Source organism: Gorilla gorilla, chromosome 10 (assembly GCF_029281585.2).
Source record: "Gorilla gorilla gorilla isolate KB3781 chromosome 10, NHGRI_mGorGor1-v2.1_pri, whole genome shotgun sequence".
NCBI lineage: Eukaryota > Metazoa > Chordata > Mammalia > Primates > Hominidae > Gorilla > Gorilla gorilla.
Window position 1 is genome coordinate 16,734,307 of NC_073234.2, and position 19,776 is coordinate 16,754,082.

General features: G+C 38.0%; 1 protein-coding gene across 23 annotated transcripts in view; it reads left to right on the forward strand.

The window, feature by feature from the left end:
- Positions 1-19,776, forward strand: part of ERC1 (ELKS/RAB6-interacting/CAST family member 1) — a 519,708-nt gene that overhangs the window by 128,064 nt on the left and 371,868 nt on the right. For 22 of the 23 annotated variants that reach the window (XM_063694551.1, XM_055357508.2, XM_055357510.2 and 19 more), the window contains one exon: positions 2,394-2,561. The exons of the other annotated variant lie outside the window; for it this stretch is intronic. In XM_063694551.1, coding sequence (XP_063550621.1) covers positions 2,394-2,561 — 168 coding nt within the window. The remainder of the gene's footprint in view (positions 1-2,393; positions 2,562-19,776) is intronic. 23 annotated transcript variants of the gene reach the window in all.

Sequence of the window (19,776 nt, forward strand, 5' to 3'; positions counted from 1 at the left end):
CTTTACTGACCTATACTAGGCTGTGCACACATTTGTCAAAGTGTCAGCAAAAACTGCTTCTGAAAATAATTGTGGCTAAGACTGGAATAAAAAAATACAGCATTTAAAAAACCAAACTTGGGCTACTTTTGTAGATTCGCTATTTATGGTCCACTTTATAGTATATATTAAAAAGGGAAATATTTTGGTGGAAAAGGTCTAATTTGGTTTATGGAAACCATATATTGGCTAGAGGGAAGGTTGATCGATAACTTCCTTTTTAAAATAGCTACTATTAGTAATTTCTGCATTGAGTCAGACAACAGGCTAAGCACATTTCACGCTTTATTTTATTGAATCCATAAACAGTACAGTGGCATTCGTATAATTTCTCCTTATTATTAATTAGGAAACTGATTAGGAAAGTAATTATTCAGGGACACATAGCTAGCTTAGTTCTGATATGTGAATGTCTGCAAAGCCTTGTGCTCCTAAGCTTTGTATTATATTTGCTTCCCCTTTATAATCTCTTCCTTTCTTAGTCTTTAAGGAAAATTTGTGCTTCTAAACTCTGCTTTTCTTTTCTTTTTTTCTTTTTCTTTATTTTTTTGAGACAGAGTCTTTCTCTGTCGCTAGGCTGGAGTGCAGTGGCGAGATCTCGGCTCACTGCAACCTCTGACTCCCTGGTTCAAGCGATTCTCCTGCCTCAGCCTCCTGAGTAGCTGGGATTACAGGCATGCTCCACCATGCCCAGCTGATTTTTGTATTTTTAGTAGAGATGGGTTTCACTATGTTGGCCAGGATGGTCTTGATCTCCTGACCTTGTGATCCACCCGCCTCGGCCTCCCAAAGTGCTATGATTACAGGCGTGAGCCACTGCACCCGGCCTAAACCCTGCTTTTCATTTAAAATATTTTCTTTTCTTTCTTAGTCTTTAAGGTCAATATAGCATTATTTGAAGCTTACTTAATAATGCAGATGATGACGAAACAGATTTTTATATTTATTTTTGACCACGTGATTGGAGGTAGCTGGAAATTTGAATAATCTTTAAGTCATAGTTCTTTAGCTGAGAAAATGGTAACACTTTGAACATCCCCCAAAATATTCATTCATACAACAAATGTGTTTTTGTTACAATCAGTGTGTTAGGGAATGGAATAGTGTTAATGGGTTGTTTTTATTGGTGAAGGGATATCATAAAAGACTCCACGTTGTTACAGTGTGTGCTAACTCTTGGGTACATACTATTTTGCAGGATGAATATAGCCACCGTTTAAAATTATCTTCCACTGATGTTTTTAGTATCCTCAGGTACTTTGTATACAATAAGCATACAGAAATATTTGTTGAATGAATGAATGAATATATCTCTAAGAAGAGATTTTATGCATATGAGAAAAATACTTAATCTTTTTTGAAACAGAAGGCTAAATTGGAAATTTATTTTTGGTGTTCCTCAAAGGTCTAATTTTAATTAATGTGAAATTTATTTCTTCATGGGAAATTGTCCTCAAAAGCTTTATCCCTTATACCTAAGATTATTACAATTACAATACTTTAGATACATTCAAGTTTTTGAAAATGAAAAGATAACTTTTTGTTTCATCAGTGACGCCAAAATTACTGACTTGTCAAATGTATACTTCCAATAATTAGTATCTTTTTTAGTTCCTTGTTAGGTGGTAGACATAATGTAAAAGCAGATGTAATTTTTGTTTACATGGCTTACATTTAGGGTAAAAAACTATTTTTAAAATTCTTAGAAAACAGGAATGTAAAGAAGGTGTTAGAAAGAAAATACTTTCAATGTTAAGAGAGAAATTAATACACATAACATCAAATTATAGGATTTTACAAAACCATGTTATGTATAACATTAAAAGTGGCTTTTTAAGATAAGAATTTTATGCAAACTTTTGAGAATGAAAAAGATAACAGTGAAAAATTAGCACAACAGCAGCAGATTTTGAATTTTAAATAGTACTAGGAGGTTTCTAAAACCTTTTGTGTTATATCTACACTCATCCTGCATTTGATCCATCGTGTTCTGAAGAGGTCTCACCTAGAAAAATGAAGTGGTGTGCAGTTGCTTACTGCTGTCTCATAGTCATCTAATTGAATTGGAATTTCCTTTCCCTCCATTCCCTTTCTAAGAGGTTTCAAAGAATATTTAGAAGACACAATAAATGAAAACTGGACATTTCCCTATTGGTTGAATAAGTTTAGTGTTTTTTTTTGGCTCAGGGTTGGGGGAGATCCAAGATTATGTGATGCAAAAAGATGAATATGACCTATCACACAGTTCGTGCTGCATTTAGTTTCATATTTTGTGACTCAGATCTGTGAAAGATCCAGATAAGAGGTGTTTGTTTTATTTCTTTTTTCCTTAAAGTGTTTTACTTCTTTTCTAGATTGGCCAGGTGAAACAGGAGCTGTCCAGAAAGGACACAGAACTACTCGCCCTGCAGACAAAGCTAGAAACACTCACAAACCAGTTCTCAGATAGTAAACAGCACATTGAAGTGTTGAAGGAGTCCTTGACTGCTAAGGAGCAGAGGGCTGCCATCCTGCAGACTGAGGTAGAAAGAATTCTGGGATTTGTGGGGAGTTGGTTTCTTGGCGCCTTTTCATAAGCGTTACCTGTGCTGTTTTTGTTACGTTTAGAATTGGGAAATATGAGTAATGTTATGATTAATTCTTCAGCAGCGTGATCAGTCACTGTGCTAAAATGTAACCGTCTTGTTTCAGTTGTTCTTAGATCTAACAAGTTAAAACAGGTGCAGTTTATGTTTTTAATTCTTTAAACTTTCGCCAAGTCTGTACTTCAAAGTATACTCTAACAGTATTAAAAATAAAAGGATAATTGTAAAAGAGAAATCATTGATTTAGAAGCTTCAGTTCAACCCCTGGTGAATTTTCTAGTCATGAATGACATTGAGCTTGGTTACACTGTGTTTGGAGTACATTTAAGTGTCTTTAAGTTGTGATATTATGAATAACTGTATATAGGAAACTGGAATCTGTTAAAGTTCTAGATAGTCTAATTTTAAACCACAGTTGATTAGACAATGTGTCTTCATATCCTGTTTGAAAATAAAGTTAGTGTTTTTAGAAATTTTTTTTTTTTTTTTTTTGAGATGGCGTCTCGCTCTGTCGCCCAGGCTGGAGTGCAGTGGCGTGATCTTGGCTTGGCGTGATCTTGGCTCACCGCTACCTCCGCCTCCTGGGTTCAGGTGATTCTCCTGCCTCAGCCTCCTGAGTAGCTGGGATTATAGGCGCACGCCACCAAGCCTGGCTAATTTTTGTATTTTTAGTGGAGACGGGGTTTCACCATATTGGCCAGGCTGGTCTCGAACTCCTGACCTCTTGATCCACCCGCCTCTGCCTCCCAAAGTGCTGGGATTACAGGCATGAGCCACCATGCCCGGGCAGTGTTTTTCGAAATCTTGGAAGATGATCTAGACTATTGGCTATGACTTCAGTTAGGTATCGACCATCTTCAGATAGGTATATGACTTCAGATAGATATTTAGTGTATTTGCTAAATAATCCCAGATCGATTCTTATCTATCTTACTTTCAATGATCGAAGAGAAAGAGTTGATGATGCCATGTGGATTTACTGTCTTAATATAAATATTTTTTAAAGGTTGCAGTGAAATAGGTAATTTAAGAATAGTTAAGTAGTTTTGCTTTATAGAAGAAACATAAAGCATATGATGTAGATTAGCTTTTTTTCTTTAAAGAAAAATAAGAACATAATTTGGTGGAAAAAAAGGAATGAGGAGGAAAAGAAAGAATAAAAACCTCATAGTCTTAGAAGACAAGAATCTTCAAATAAGAATGAAGAAGGAACCTAAACTGTTACATGTAATATTTTTATCTGTACAATTTGGGGCTTTGTTAAAAATGGGAGATTTTAGCTGACATGTTTGTCATTTTTCTTATAACTTACACTTTTTCTATTTTAGTTATGTTTCATTTTGTTATGATGTCAGCTCCATTCTACCTCACGGAGATATTTGGGTATAAGATCATGAGATGCAGTAGTGGCTGAGGCTTTGGATCTAGAGTCATGTTTACTGAGTTTGGATTCCATCTTTACCACTTACTATGAGTCGTGTGATCCTGGGAACGTATTCAACTTCCTTACGCTTCACTTTTCACGTCTGTAAGGTGAAGAGAATGGTAGTACTTAACTCATAAGTTTGTTGTTAGAATTAAACTCGTTTATTTACTGCCAGTGTCTGGCACATAGTAAAGTCTTTGTACATTCGTCATTGTTATCATTTTATAATTCTTTTAATAAAATCAACTAACGCATATACTGTTGAGATGTTAAGAGAACATAGTATTTAGATGATCTGCATTTTCTTACTTTTATTAAGCTAAACTTAGGTTTATTCAGGGAATTATAAATATGAAATCATCTAGATAATGTTACCTGCAAAGTTATTCATTTATAGCTTTATTTTTAAATTTTTTTGTGGGTGCATAGTAGGTATATATATTTATGGGGTATGTGAGATATTTAATACAGGCATACAATGTGAAAATAAATTATGGAGAATGGCGGTATCCATCCCCTCAATCGTGTATCCTTTGAGTTACAAACAATCCAATTACACTCTTTAAGTTATTTTAAAATGTAATAGCTTTATTAATCGTTTTTCACTTCAGTAGCTTGAGTGCATGCAATACAGCAAAAGGGTCAGAAGAGGGCGTCAGTGTTCTAGAGGTCAGCCTCACTTCCAAGTTTGCTACTGTAATAGCTTTGGATGGAGGTGGCAGGTGTACAAACCAGAGAACCAAGCAGTTGGTTAATGATAATGCAGACATTTAAAAGCTTGTCACAGTCTAATAAATGACTTTTCCCCCTTGGCAATCCATGCTTCTCTTTGTACCCCCCTCAAATAATATTCTTATTAGCCAGGTCTCACCCAGATGGGCTTGTGATTGGTTTCTTGTACCATAGAGAATAGATTGTATTTGTTGCCATTCATGAATGGTTTTTAGTTTTTAGCCATTGCAGGAGTAGCTGAGTCTCAGTGATTATTTCTGTAAGTTACTAGGGCCACTGTGCAAATAGAACCATCTCATCATAAAAGATAAAAGAATGAAAGCTAACTTTCTTTGGAATTTGGGATGATTTTAAGAATGTAATATGTCTATTTATTAGCATTACTTAAAAAATTACTCTGGTGACACTTGACAAGAGTCACCTTTTCCAATGTAATTTGCCAATGTTAGAGCCCAGTAAAAGGCAGTTTATACCAGCTCTTTGAAAGTTTTCATGTGTTTCTATAATTTGCTCTTAGTTGATTTCATCTTCTTTTCTGCAGCTATCCTAGACTTCGATCTAACACTCAGATTACTAAATTAAGTATATATGAAAAAAGAACATGGATCATGGAGTTTTTCTTTCATTTTTATTTTTAGAGATAGAATCTTACTCTGTCACCGAAGCTGGAGTGCAGTGTCATGATTATATTAATAGCTCATTGCAGCCTGGAACTCCTGGGATCAAACGCTTCTCCTGCCTCAGCCTTCTGAGTAGCCAAGGCTTATAGGCATGTGCCACCACACCTGGCTAATTTTTAAAACTTTTTGCAGAGACAGAGTCTCACTGTGTTGCCTAGGCTGGTCTAGGACTCCTGAGCTCAAGCAATCCTCCTGCCTCTGCCTCCCAAAGTGCTCGGATTACAGGCGTGAGCCACTGTGCCTAGCCTGGAGTTTAAAAAATTTTTAAAATCCTTTAAGGAAAACAGTTACATGCGAAAAGATCTGTTTTTTTTTTTTGTTTTTTTTTTGTTTTGTTTGTTTGTTTTTTCCCTATTCAGGGTACATGGAATGAGGCCCTCTGGTGTTATACAAGGTACAGTATATATGGAATCACTCCCGTTTTGTAACCATCTCTTTTAATCTGATGACTTTCACAGAGGAGGTCTGGATTTAGTAATATAGTGGTTAAAAGCATGGTCTTTGGAGTCAGACATAGGATTGAAAACCAGCCCTCTACCTTTACTAGTTGTGTGACCTTAGAGGAGTTACTTTACTTCTTCTGTGTGTGTGTGTGTGTGTGTGTGTGTGTGTGTGTGTGTGTGTGTGTGAATGAGATGGAGTTTTGCTCTTGTTGCCCAGGCTGGAGTGCAATAGCACAATCTTGGCTCACCACAACCTCTGCCTCCTGGGTTCAAGCGATTCTCCTGCCACAGCCTCCCGAGTAGCTGGGATTATAGGCATGTGCCACCACACCTGGCTAATTCTGTATTTTTAGTAGAGATGGGGTTTCTCCCTGTTGGTCAGGCTGTTTTCGAACTCCCGACCTCAGGTGATCTGCCCTCCTCGGCCACCCAAAGTGCTGGGATTACAGGTGTGAGCCACTGCGTCCGTTCAGGAGTTACTTTACTTCTTTAAGCCTCCATTTCCTCATCTATAAAATGAGGATAATGATAATAACAACTTCCTAAGGTTTTTATGACTGGGTGTTTAATTCTGTTCTCATCTGAATATGGAGGGACTTTTTTTATTAATTTATTATTTTTTTTTTGCGACAAGGTTTCACTTTGTCATTCAGGCTGTAGTGCAGTGCCTTGATCATAGCTCACTGTAACCTTGAACTTCTGGGCTCAGGTGATCCTCCCACTTCAGCATCTTGAGTAGCTAGGACTACAGATGCAGGCCACCACTCCTGGCTGATTTTTTAATTTGTATTTTTTGTAGAGACAGGGTCTCACTATGTTGCCCAGGATGTTCTTGAACTCCTGGCTTCAAGCAGTCCTCCTGCCTCAGCCCCCAAAGCACAAGAATTATAGGCAGGAGCCACTGTGTCCAGCCATGGAGGGAAATTTAAATTCAATGGGTTAAAAAATTTCGAAACACCTTACAGTTCATAGCACTTTGATTTGATTTAATCTTTATTGTTTTATTTGCTCTTCATGATAATGGCATGGGTTAGACAAGATAAGTATTGTTGTTTTGCTTTTATAATTGAGAATTTTGTGAACTGCTTATTAGCATACCACTTTTGACTGGCACTTGAGGCTACGCTCACTAGTAACCCTGGGACTTTTGATATATCATTTACAGTATTCTCAAGAATTAAAGTTCTTTTCTTGTTCCAAAATCGTGATGCTATACTAGGGACCTATCATTAAATGTATTTTCAGGATGAATTCTCAATGTGCAGAGCAGAGCTGATTGTATCAATAAGCCAAAATAATGTACACCTTACTGCTTCAAAGTAGTACAGGTTTTTCCCCTTCTCCAGGAAATTCTGTTTTGGAATTCTGTTTATTATAGGTAAGGAATATAATCTGTATCTTAGTAATAGTAAGAGGAAGTGGTTCTTTTTTTCGGAGGTGCTCAGGAGATCAGCATCTAGCACAAGGTGAGGACCTGCCCTTGCTCTAGGATGTTTCGGCACTAGGCACTAGAGCTAGGATGCTGTTGTTTGACGTGCACCCTCTGCTTGCATTCCCAGCCCAGTGCCACTTGAAGCTAGAGTTCTGACTTCTTCAGCATACTAAGAGTTAGTAATACATTCTTAGAACTAGAGGGCATTTTTAGAGTTCATCCAGTCTTTCCGTAATTTAAAGAATATGTATGATAATATCTAACCTGAGTCTTGTACCATGGAGGGTTTGTATACTTTCATTTTCCCAGTTAATTCTTAGAGTAACCTTCTAAGAAATAAGAATTGCTGTAACATTTTACAGGTGGGGAGTTAAAACTTAGAGAGACTGAGGTTACATGACCTAGTGCCCGATCGATTCAAACCCCCAAACTTGCATTCTTGATCATAACGCTGCAATTCCTCCCTGTGCAGAGAGAATATAATGACATGCTGAAGGCCTATACAACTACTTGGTATTAGTTTTGGGACTGGAATTCATCATTTCTGACTTCGCTAATTATGATGTGCATAGACGACCATGACTCTTGTTTGATTGGTAGGTTGAGGACTAGCCACAAAGAAAGATGGGGAGAAGAAGAAACAATTCATGTTGGTAGAGAGGAGAAAAGGATTTAGGTTGATGGAATTACATAGCCTCAGAAAGAGATAGGCATCTTTTGTGATGAGGTTGTGAAAGAAGAGAAAGATGTATTGATTGATCTCTTCATTCAACATGGTTTTGGGAGTACCTGCTGAGAACTCTTCTGAGCACTGGGGATACAGTGGCAAATAAAACAGAAAGGCTGATGATCTGTATCTATATCTCTATCTGTATCTATTAATATATCTGTATATATCTATCTAAATCTCTGAAACAGCTGCTCAGAATAAAAGAGGACTGGGTACTATGAAAAGAGATAGGGCTTAGAATCTTTTTCAGATGAATGTGTTTCTCTCACTGTTGTATGTGGATTGTATGAGTTGTGGGGTAGGGGTTGGGGGTGGGTGCTGCAGGGTGACACTGGTATGATATTCAAGTCTGCTCGTGAAGGTAGACTGGCTTTGGAGTGCTCCTTCCCCTTTCAGCATCCTCTCTATACCTGGGGCAGAGCATTTGTTGTAGCAACGGTACAGATGATCATACCAGAGGCGTTCTGATCTGAGAGGCTTGCTTCCTGCCACAACCACTCCCCCAGCTCCAGCTGGTGAGATGGCACTGCTTACGGTGTTGATGGGGTAATGTCTTGTTTGTGGGAAGATGTAGATAAAGATAAGCTTAAGAAGTTACATTAAGTTACTTAAGAAGATAATGATAAGCTTAAGAAAATACAAGCATAAGTATGGCTCTTAATACACTAGAAAAATCAAAATGGAATGTATAAATTTCAAACCATCAGAGTAAAACCCAGTTTACCCAGTGGAGAATAGAGAAGAATGGGGAGGGGAGAGAAAGAAATGTGATAGCATGTGGACACCATGAAAAAGAAGGCTGAGATAAGTACAAATCATGGGAAAGTCAATAAATACAAATAAGTACTTGGATCAAAATGAAAATATAAATCTCGGTTGGGCTAAAAAGATACAGAAATATACCGTCAACAAGAGTTAAACAGACAGAAAGTAACAGCAAAGTTAAAAATACAGAGATAGAAATAAATTTAAAATAAAAGTTATATCAGGAAAATAGGCCTTCCCAAATATGATTTATGTTAATATTGATTAAATTATCTTTTAAGACACACAGAGCAATGTTACATGCTGAGAAAAGAAACAGTAGACCAAGAAAATATAACCGTGCCGATTGATGCACCTAACAGCATGGCATTTAAATACATAAAGCGGGCCGGGCGCGGCGGCCCACGCCTGTAATCCCAGCACTTTGGGAGGCCGAGGCGGGTGGATCACCTGAGTTCAGGAGTTCGAGACCAGCCTGGCCAACATAGTGAAACCCTGTCTCTACTGAAAATACAAAAATGAGCTGGGCGTGGTGGCACGCACCTGTAGTTTTCAGCTACTTGAGAGCCTGAGGCAGGAGAATTGCTTGAACCCAGGAGGTAGAGGTTGCAGTGAGCTAAGATCATACCTCTGGGTGACAGTGCGAGATTCTGTCTATAAGTAAACATATAAATGTATATATAGCAGCAATTACGTGAAATAGATAAATCAACAATTGTAGTTGGTCATTTGGATGTGCTCCTGTCAGAATTTGATCAAATAAACAAAGAAGCATCAACATAAAGTTTTAATAACATTAACAAGCTCAAGTTCATAGATGTGTATATAGAATTTTGTCCTAACATAGAGAATAAACAATATTTTCAAGAACTTACTGAACAGTCGTAAAAACTAACCATGTACTGGGTCATAAAGGAAACTTTAAAATTCCCAAGAGTCAAAGTCACATGACTTTGCACTCCTAATGCAGCAAAATTAGAAATCAGGAGTAAAGATAGTAAAGTAGTAATAAAGGTAGTAAAGAACAGCAGCAGAAAACCAAAATAAGTCTATAATCTTGAAACATACTACCGAAATGACCTGTGGGTTAAAGGAGAAATATAAACCTTTAAAAATGAGTGGCAGTGAAAGCTCTCTATATAAAAATTTGTGGAACATAATTAGAAAAAAATCTGTGGGGTGTAACTAAAGCAGTATTTAGAGGGAAATAGCTAGTTTTTAACATATTTATCAGAAAATAAGAAAGAAAAGCAAGTAATCTAGGTGTTCAAATCAGGAAACTTAGAAAAAACAGAGTTAATCCAAAAACAATAAAGAATAATAAATATAAGGTGAGAAATTAATAGAGAATAAAACAACACCAAGAGGTAGTTATTTGAAAGAGGTTAATAGGACAGGAACAGCTCTTACAGATGGTAAAGGAAAAGTAACTACTAGTACTACAGAGTTTAAAAATAATATAAGACAACTCTAAACAATTATATTCAAATAAGCTTGAAAAACAAGAAATAAATTTCTGGAAAAATATAAAATGACAGAAGAAGTTCAAGAGATAAGAGAAAACATGAACAACAGTCGTTATAGAAATTGAAATGGTAATCAACCTTATCCTTGTTTCCCTCCCAAATCCTAAGGCCCAGATGACTTTCAAGGAGAAAATATTTGATATTTTCTTTCTTTTTTTTTTTTTTGGAGACAGATTCTTGCTCTTTCGCCTAGGCCGGATGCAGTGGCACGATCTTGGCTCACTGCAGCCTCCACCTCTCAAGTTCACGTGATTCTCCTGTCTCAGCCTCCCGACTAGCTGGGACTACAGGCGCATGCCACCACGCCCAGCTAATTTTTTGTATTTTTAGTAGAAATGGGGTTTCACTGTGTTAGCCAGGCTGATCTCAATCTCCTGACCTTGTGATCCGCCCACCTTGGCCTCCCAGAGTGCTGGGATTACAGGCATGAGCCACCGCGCCCAGCCCAATATTTGATATTTTCTATCAAATATTTAAAAATAGTCATTTTCATCCTCAAGTTGTTCCCCACTCCCCAAGAAAAAACAAGAAAGCCTAGTACTCTACCCAAGGATATGAGGAAAAATAAATAAATTAAAAGATACTCCATGTCAATAGATGGTATAATTTAATCCTGCAGGGGTATCAGTTTTCCTGAAGTTAATGTACATATTCTTCTGCATTTCCAATTAAAACACCAAGCAGTAGGCCGGGCACGGTGGCTCACACCTATAATCCCAGCACTTTGGGAGGCTGAGGCAGGTGGATTATCTGAGGTCAGGAGTTCAAGACCAGCCTGGCCAACATAGTGAAAACCCATCTCTACTAAAAATACAAAATTAGCCGGGTACGGTGGTGCGCACCTGTAATCTCAGCTACTCGGAAGGCTGAGGCAGGAGAATCACTTGAACCCGGGAGGCGGAGGTTACAGTGAGCTGAGATCGCGCCACTGCACTCCAGTCTGGGTGACAAGAGTGAGACTCTGTCTCAAAACAAAACAAAAAAAACACACAGTATTTTTTAGGAATTCATTTTATTTTAAATTTTGTAAAGAGGAGTTACAAAAAGACAAATACTACATATGATTCCATTTGTCATACCTAGAGTCAAATTAATGGAGACAGAAAGTAGAAAGGTGGTTACCAGCGGCTGGGAAGGAGAGAATGTGGAGTTGAATGAGTATAGAATTTTAGTTTTGTAAGGTGAAATGAGTTCTGGAGATTGGTTGTACAACAGTGTGAATATACTCAACACTACTGAACTGTAGACTTAAAATGATTGAGATAGCAAATTTTATGTCTGTATATCTTACCACTGTTAAATTTTTAAAAATGTATATGGATGAATAAAGCTATTCTAAGATTAAACAAAAAGAGAAGAGAAGATGGGAGAACCCTGCCCTGTGAGACATGAAAATACAGAGTCGTAAACCAAACGAAACCAAACAGTGCACCTCAGAACAGTGCGGTAACTAGCACAGGAAGGAGCAGATATGAAAAGAACAGGGAGTGTGAAATCAGAAACATTTATGTGGAGAGATAGTCAGTCATAAACTAGTGCAAAATTAAGCAAGTATGAGAAAACTGACATACCATATGGAGAATAAAGTTGGCCACCTACTTCATGCTAGATGAAACAGTGAACTCTAGATGGATTAAAGACCTCAGTGTTAAAGAGGAACTATAAAGCTAATCAATGAAAATGTTTAGTAGGAATATATTGGGTAAGGTAACTTAAATGACTCCATCAAATTTAAGCATTTCTGCTCAAGAAAGAAAACCACTGGCAAAGCTAACAGATGAGATTGGGAGAAGAGTTTTTTTAGAGCCTCTTAAAATAGTAAGGATTCAGATAAAGAATAAAAAAGAGATGCTTGAGGCTAGGCGTGGTGGCTCACGCCTGTAATCCCAGCCCTTTGGGAGGCTGAAGCGGGCGGATCATGAGGTCAAGAGATCGACACCATTCTGGCCAACATGGTGAAACCCCATCTCTACTAAAAATAAAATTAGCTGGGCGTGGTGGCACGTGCCTGTAGTCCCAGCTACTCAGGAGGCTGAGGCAGGAGAATTGCTTGAACCCAGGAGGCGGAGGTTGCAGTGAGCTGAGATCATGCCACTGCACTCCAGCCTGGCGACAGAGCGAGACTCTGTCTCAAAAAAAAAAAAAAAAAAAAAAGCTCGAAAATCAATAGAGACTATAGGGAGAGGGAAGGATTTGAATAGACAATTAACAGATAAAGAAACCTAAGTGGTTAACAACTATGCCATGATATCATCAATCTCACTAGTAAATAAAGAAATGCAAATTTCAAAGATGATGAAATACTATATTTTGTTCATCAAATTGATAAAAATTAGAATGTGAGATAACATTCAGTGCTTGTGAGGATTTGGGCGAACAGTAACACAAATGACATAGGTGGTTTCAGTAATCCCATTCCTTGGTATATTTCCCAGAAAAACTTTCCTGCTGGTCCACAAAAGGACATGTATAAGGATGTTTACCACAGTATTATTTGTGGGAAGAAGGAATTTAAAGCAGCATAAGTGTTTATTACTAGGGGGTTGGATAAATAAAGTGTTGTGGATATGTACCATGGAATACTGTACAAAAGTCAAAAGCAGTGATGCAGAAGCAGGGATAGGTATAAGTACTATCTATGTTTACTTTTTTTTTTTTGAGACGGAGTTTTACTCTTGTTGCCCAGGCTTGAGTGCGATGGCGCAGTCTCAGCTCACTTTACAGTAATTGTTACAAGTAGTGTATTGTTTAAAAAACAGCATCCATCCCGTTTTTTAAAAGTAAAAAGCAGGTTGAGGTATGTAGCATTAATATAAATTGAAAACATGTATGAATATAAAAATCACCCTCTGTGTTTCTAAGATACATATTCAGGAACATATTAAAACATATTAGAATAGCTGCATATTGAAGGAGGGATGGGTATTGGACATAAATGGAAAAAGAGTAAAACAAAACAAGAGTAGAACTTTACATGAATCAACGATAACACGTGGACAGCAGATAGACCTTGGTCCTAAGTGAGATAGAGATCTGAAGCCAAGACCTCCGCATAAATCTAGTACTCTCCTGAGAAAGGTCGGACGAGAAAAAAATTCCTCCTACCGGTATTAGTGGCAATATGAGAGACTGACTTATTCTCCTTGGCTTTGATTTTGTGGAGAAAGGTCTCTCATCATGCAGGTTTGAGTTTGAATAGACATAACTGCTCTGAAGGGACATTCTCTCAACCTAGTACATGTAGATTCCCACAGGCAAAAGCATTGCTTAGAATGAATTTACAATTCCACATTAGTTAATCACTTGTGGATTGTAATCTCCCCTGAACCAATAATGGGAGTAAGAACAAATGGAGTGATCAGACCCTTAGGAACGTTGGATAATAGAACGAGAGTATAAACTAAATGATTAAAGGATGGACTAAGAGGCATGGGCACACTCTCCAGAATGGATGATCAGATATAACTTGTTGGGATGTTGTTTCATGACTATTGAGAGCAAAAGCTGAAGTAGCACTAGGTTTTTAATTTTTATTTTCTTAATTTTTAATTTTTATAGAGACAGAACCTCCTTATGTTGCCCATGCTGGTCTTCAGCTCCTGGACTCAAGTGATCCTCCCAACTCAGCCTCCTGTAGTGTTAGGATTACAGGTGTGAGGCACCGTGCCCAGCTAGCACTAGCTGTTTAGTACAGTGTGTTTGAATCTTGGCTCTGCCACTTGCTGTATGAGTGTATACTTTTTTGCCTCAGTTTTCTCATCTGTGAGAAGAATAATAGCCTTACCTCATAATGTTGTGAGAATTAAATGTTAATTATCTATGTAGTAAATATTAGCTATTATAATTAATAAATGCATAAAGAAACGATTTAAAACGCGAGGAAAAAAACAAAGGTACTGTAAATAAAACCAACCGGGTTATAAAAGATCAAAACAGGATTTTAGACATGAGATACATAGTAACTAAAATGGAAAACTCAGTATATTAGTGTAGTTGCAGATTATAGAGAGCTGCAGGAACAGTTAGTGAATTGGAACATAGATCTGATGAGATATTACCCAGCAAACAATAGGAAAGATAGGAAGATACAAATTATTAAAAAGAACTCTATGTAAATTGAGCCCAACTTATATGTAGGAGTTTCAGGAGCAGATAAAGAGAATGGGAGGCAATCTTAAGAGAGAATTGCTGAGAATTTTTCTGATTTTGATGATAGGAATGGATTCTTGAATTCAGGAACAAATTATTCTTGAGCAGGAAAATATCTACACCTACATACAGCATAGTGGAACCATAGATAAACTAATCTTAAAAACTGCCAGGTAGACTGGGCATGATGGCTCACGCCTGTAATCCTAGTGGAGGTCAAGGTAGGAGGATCACTTGAGACCAGGAGTTTGAGACCAGCCTGGGCAACAGTAAGACTGCGTCTCCACAAACAACAACAACAACAACAAAACTAACAACAACAACAAAAAACTAACCAGGCAACAACAACAAGAAAAAAATACTTACCAGGTGTGGTGTGTACATGTAGTCCTGGCTACTCAGAAGTCTAAGGCGAGAGTATCCCTTGACCCTAAGGGCTTCAGGGCAGTAGTGAGCTATGATTGTGCCACTGCACTCCAGCTTGGGCAATAGAGCGAGACCCTGTCTCTAAAAAAGAAAACAAACAACCTGCTGGGGAGAAAAAATACATTACCTGTAAAGGATTAACAATTAGGCCAACATCAGACTTTTCAGTTGCAACAACAGTAGTGAGAATATGGTAGCGTAAAATCTTCAAAGTTTAGTGAAAAACATTGGCAACTCAGAATTCTGTACCAAGCTGAACTCTCATCATTCTTCAGTAAAGATAGAAGAAAGACTTTTACTTTCAGATTAATACAAATGAGAGTTTACTACCCAGGATCCCTATGGAAAGAACTGTTAAAAGATGTATGTTAGAAAGAAGAAAAGAATGAGATGCAGGAAAAAAAAACAGGAGATGAAAAGGCATTAATGTAACAGGAAAAACTAATCTAATATCAATATAATAGTATGGCATAGACCTTACAGTAATAGTGCCATTACAGCCAAAACTCGCAAATCAATTGAGGTTTATTCAGTAAAGGTGAAGAATTTCAGAGAAAGATCACAAAAGGAAGAGCTTGTCTGTTGCTTCTCCTTGTTGGTATAATGTTGCTAAATAATAGAGCAGGTGGAATTCTGCATCTAGATCGTTTCTATCTTCCCTGTCAAGAGCATAGGAATGAAATAAATGGAATATATATTTCAACAGTGGCAAAATGAAAATGAAGCTCAAGGTGTGTGAAGACAGAAATTGTAAGAAAGCGTAAAGACCTCTGCAGTGGCCAGGCAGAGTGACTCATGCCTATAATTCCAGCACTTTGGAAGGCCGAGACAGGAGGATCACTTGAGCCCAGGAGGGTTTTCACATAGAGAAAGCTATAAGGAATTCTCCCTTTCTGTGAGGGTTTTCACATAGAGTTATAAGGCTTTGTTGATCTTAATTCTGATACCAGAACGAGGAAGTGTTACGTTATGTGTTGGCTTAAAGGGGTCAAAGTAGGTTGGCTGACTGCCATGCTTTATCAGGTTTGCAGAGGCCAAGAGTTCCTTGGGGCTGCATACCTGAATAGCACTTATTGCAGTATACTTTGTGTAGCCAATACTGTGTCTTCTTTGTCTGCTATGAGTTTTCAAGGGAAAATGAGTGAAGGTATCAACATTAATTTTTCAGAATATAAATTTGCAAAACGTATAGTCTTTTTTTTAAACTGTGTACTGTGCAATGACTCATTTCTACCTTGACTATTTTGATATCTGAGCTTTTCATCTTTTTGTCAAGTATGGGGTATCAAACAGAGCTCAATGCAGTTTGTTGAAACAGTACTCTAAAACAGTTTACTTCCATGTGGTCTGTAATGCTGTCAGTCCCATGGCTCAGTGCCCTTCACGTAGCATTCAGCCTCCCATCTAGGTGGGAACAATGGGAAATGCAATCATAGGATATATCATTTAGAGTGGACTTGAGCAAGTCACTTAATTAGTTTGGCCCTTGATTTTTCTCAGCTTTAAAGTTGGGAGTTTAAATTCAGTTATTTAACTGTTAAAAAAATTTATGAAATACTGCGGAATACAGGAAAATTGTAGAAAATATAATAGATACTAGTCAGATTTAACATACATTAAAATAAAGAATTCTTAAAAATGTCTCATTCTAAACTAATCAATGGAAGATGTGGTTTAAATAAGTTATTAGAATTTTAGGTTTTTAGAACTAGTTAGGGCTAGGAATAAAGATTTGGAAGCTGTGGAGGTGGTGGTGAAAGCCTTAGAATTGGATTAGTTTCTCCAGAGGAGGTTCCATGCAGTGAGATGTGAGGAGGAGGAAATGACAGAGGATGGAGAACACTGAAAAGGTGTGATCACAGAGTTAGAAAGGAAAAGTGTCATGTTGGCAAAGCCAAGAGGGGAATGATAGGAAACAAGCCACATATCCATGCAACTAATTATTACTACTAGTTTGCCTTTAGATAGATCTGTTTATTGATTTAAAACAAAGGAAAGTTAAGGTATATTGACAGAATTAATTGTTTTTTTTTAATTGAGGCAGAGTCTCTCTCTGTTGCCCAGGCTGGAGTGCAGTGGCACGATCTTGGCACACTGCAAGCTCTGCCTCCTGGGTTCACGCCATTCTCCTGCCTTAGCCTCCCGAGTAGCTGGGATTACAGGCGCCCACCACCACACCCAGCTAATTTTTTTGTATTTTTTTTAGTAGAGATGGGGTTTCACCCTGTTAGTCAGGTTGGTCTCGATCTCCTGACCTTGTGATCCGCCCCCTTGGCCTCCCAAAGTGCTGGGATTACAGGTGTGAGCCACCGCACCTGGCCAGAATTAATTGTTTTTTGATCAGAAGTGAGAGGCCAAAACAGTAGGGTAGCCATTTTCTGTTCACTTCCATTGGTAGAGAAAACCTTGTAGACAAAAGCCTTCTGTTTTTATTGAAGTTGGCACGACCTGTTTACCACAGACAAACTTGGCAAGTTGGGTGAATGCTGTTCCTGCAGCTCTGCTGATGTGAATGAACAAGGTTTTATTCCTCCTGCCAGGATTGGTGTCAGGGCAATGACTGTGTGTGTCCTGCTGGTCTTTGAGGGGTTTTCCTGAATATGTTTTTTGTGGTTTGTAAAATATGGACCTCACGCAAAATTATACTACAAATTTAGTTCACTCCAAACCAAAAGATCAGTGTAGAATTCAGAGCAATTAATCTGGTAGTAGCAAAGTGGTTTTTGTGGTGGTTTTTATCTCAGATCTCCAGACTAGCATATTTGAATTCTGTACTGCACAAAAAAGCAGACTAAGACAAAGTGTACACAGGTGATTTGAATTGAATACTTAGTCAATAAAAGATCATTTAATAATTAGGGGTATGGACTTGGGCAGTTTCTGTTCCTAATATTTATTATATGAAATATTTTTTGTATCAAAGCCTGTGTTTCCAGCCACACTTATACTAAAGGTTTGTATGTTTATAACAAGAGTTCTTATTCTTTCCCTTTTCAGTCACCTTTTTCGGTCACCAATTCATACTTGACACTCTCTCAGTGCCGTGCGGGTATTTATGTCCGGTCAGCATTGACATGTTTCCAGGCCACTTAACTGAATCATGGATCCAATATAAAGTGCAGCTTGGGCATCTGGGTGCCTTTCATAAAGAGGCAGCAATGTGGGGTCTCACAAATGTTGTCCTGTGTGATGGTGGTGCCATCAGAATGAAAAACACTTAGAAGTGATGAGGGATGTATTCCTACATACAGATCCATGTCCCACAGATGGAAAGGCTTTTATTTTTCTGAAATTAATGCTTAGAAGAACTGAGAGACAAGAAAATTAGGCAGTTGAGACTTTAGGTTTGAATGCCTAAGCTTTTTGCCTTTGTAGTAAGAATTTGTGTATTTAGGAGATACGGGATAAAATAATGTGGGTTTTTTTTTTTTTAATTGAGACAGAGTTTCACTCTTGTCACCCAGGCTGGAGTGCAGTGGCACAATCTTGGCTCACTGCAACCTCTGCCTCCTAGGTTCAAGTGATTCTCCTGCTTCAGCCTCCCGAGTAGCTGGGATTACGGGCATGCACCACCACGCCTGACTAATTTTTCTGTATTTTTAGTAGAGACGGGATTTCACGTTGTTGGCCAGGCTGGTCTTGAACTCCTGACCTCAAGTGATCCACCCGCCTCGGCCTCCCAAAGTGCTGGGATTACAGGTGTGAGCCACCACACCTGGCTGGTTTTTTGTTTGTTTGTTTGTTTTTAATGAGGTGCTTTGTTTTTTGCTTTTCGTTAGAGGTAGTGGTAGATTAATATATAGTATACAAAATACAGATTAGCGTGTAGTAATTAGATGCAAATGATTATGTGATTTATTTATTTTTCAAATTTCTGACATGTATACTTTTCTAAGGCTTTGACCTCCTTAACTGTGTAGAAGGGTCACCAGATTCAATAAGCACCTTCGCCATGACTGATGCCTTGTAATGGGTTCAGCTAATAGGAACCAAACCTGATACTGTCAAATAGGATTAGTAGCGACACTGGCTGGCTTGAGCTGTGCCTGAATGCCAGTGGATAAGGGTCAGTGGGTTCTTTGGCATCTTGAGCAGCCTGGTTGTTGAATTTCATATTCCACTAAGGTCTTTACTCTGTGGTTGCAGTCCTTTTCTTTTAACTGAATCAATATTCAGTCTGTTCTGACACTTCCCTTTTGGACCTTTTTTTGTTTGCATGGTGGAGTGTTGTGATTTTTACTCTCTTGGCAAATTTCAGGTATATAATACAGCATTATTAATTACACGCTGCTGTATGTTAGATCCCCAGAACTTACTTGTTTTATAACTGAGGGTTTGTACCCTTTGATCAGCATCTCCCCATTCCTCTCCCTGTTCCTATCCCCAGCCCCTGGTAACCACCATTCTCTTCTCTGTTTCTTTGAGTTCAACTTTTTTCAGATTCCATATGTAAGTGAGATCATACCGTGTTATTTGTGTTATTTCTGATCTCAGTTTTCACTGAATGCTTTTTGTCCTTGTATTATGAGTTGTGTTTTTCTGCTTCTTTGCTTGTCTGGTGAGTTTGGGTTGGATGCCAAGCATTGTGAGTTTTACCTTGTTGGGTGCTAGGCATTTTGTATTCCTGTAAATATTACTGAACTTTGTTTTGTGATGCTGGTAAAATACTTGGAAATAGTTTCATTCTTTTGGGTCTTTCATTTAAGCTTTGTTAGATGGTACCAAAATTGCATTTATTCTAAAGCTAGTCTCCTCGTGCACCCCCCTCCTTGATTATAAGCCAGATATTAAAGAGATTTGCAAACATTTAAAACAATTATATTCTTCTTACTATTTTAGGGGG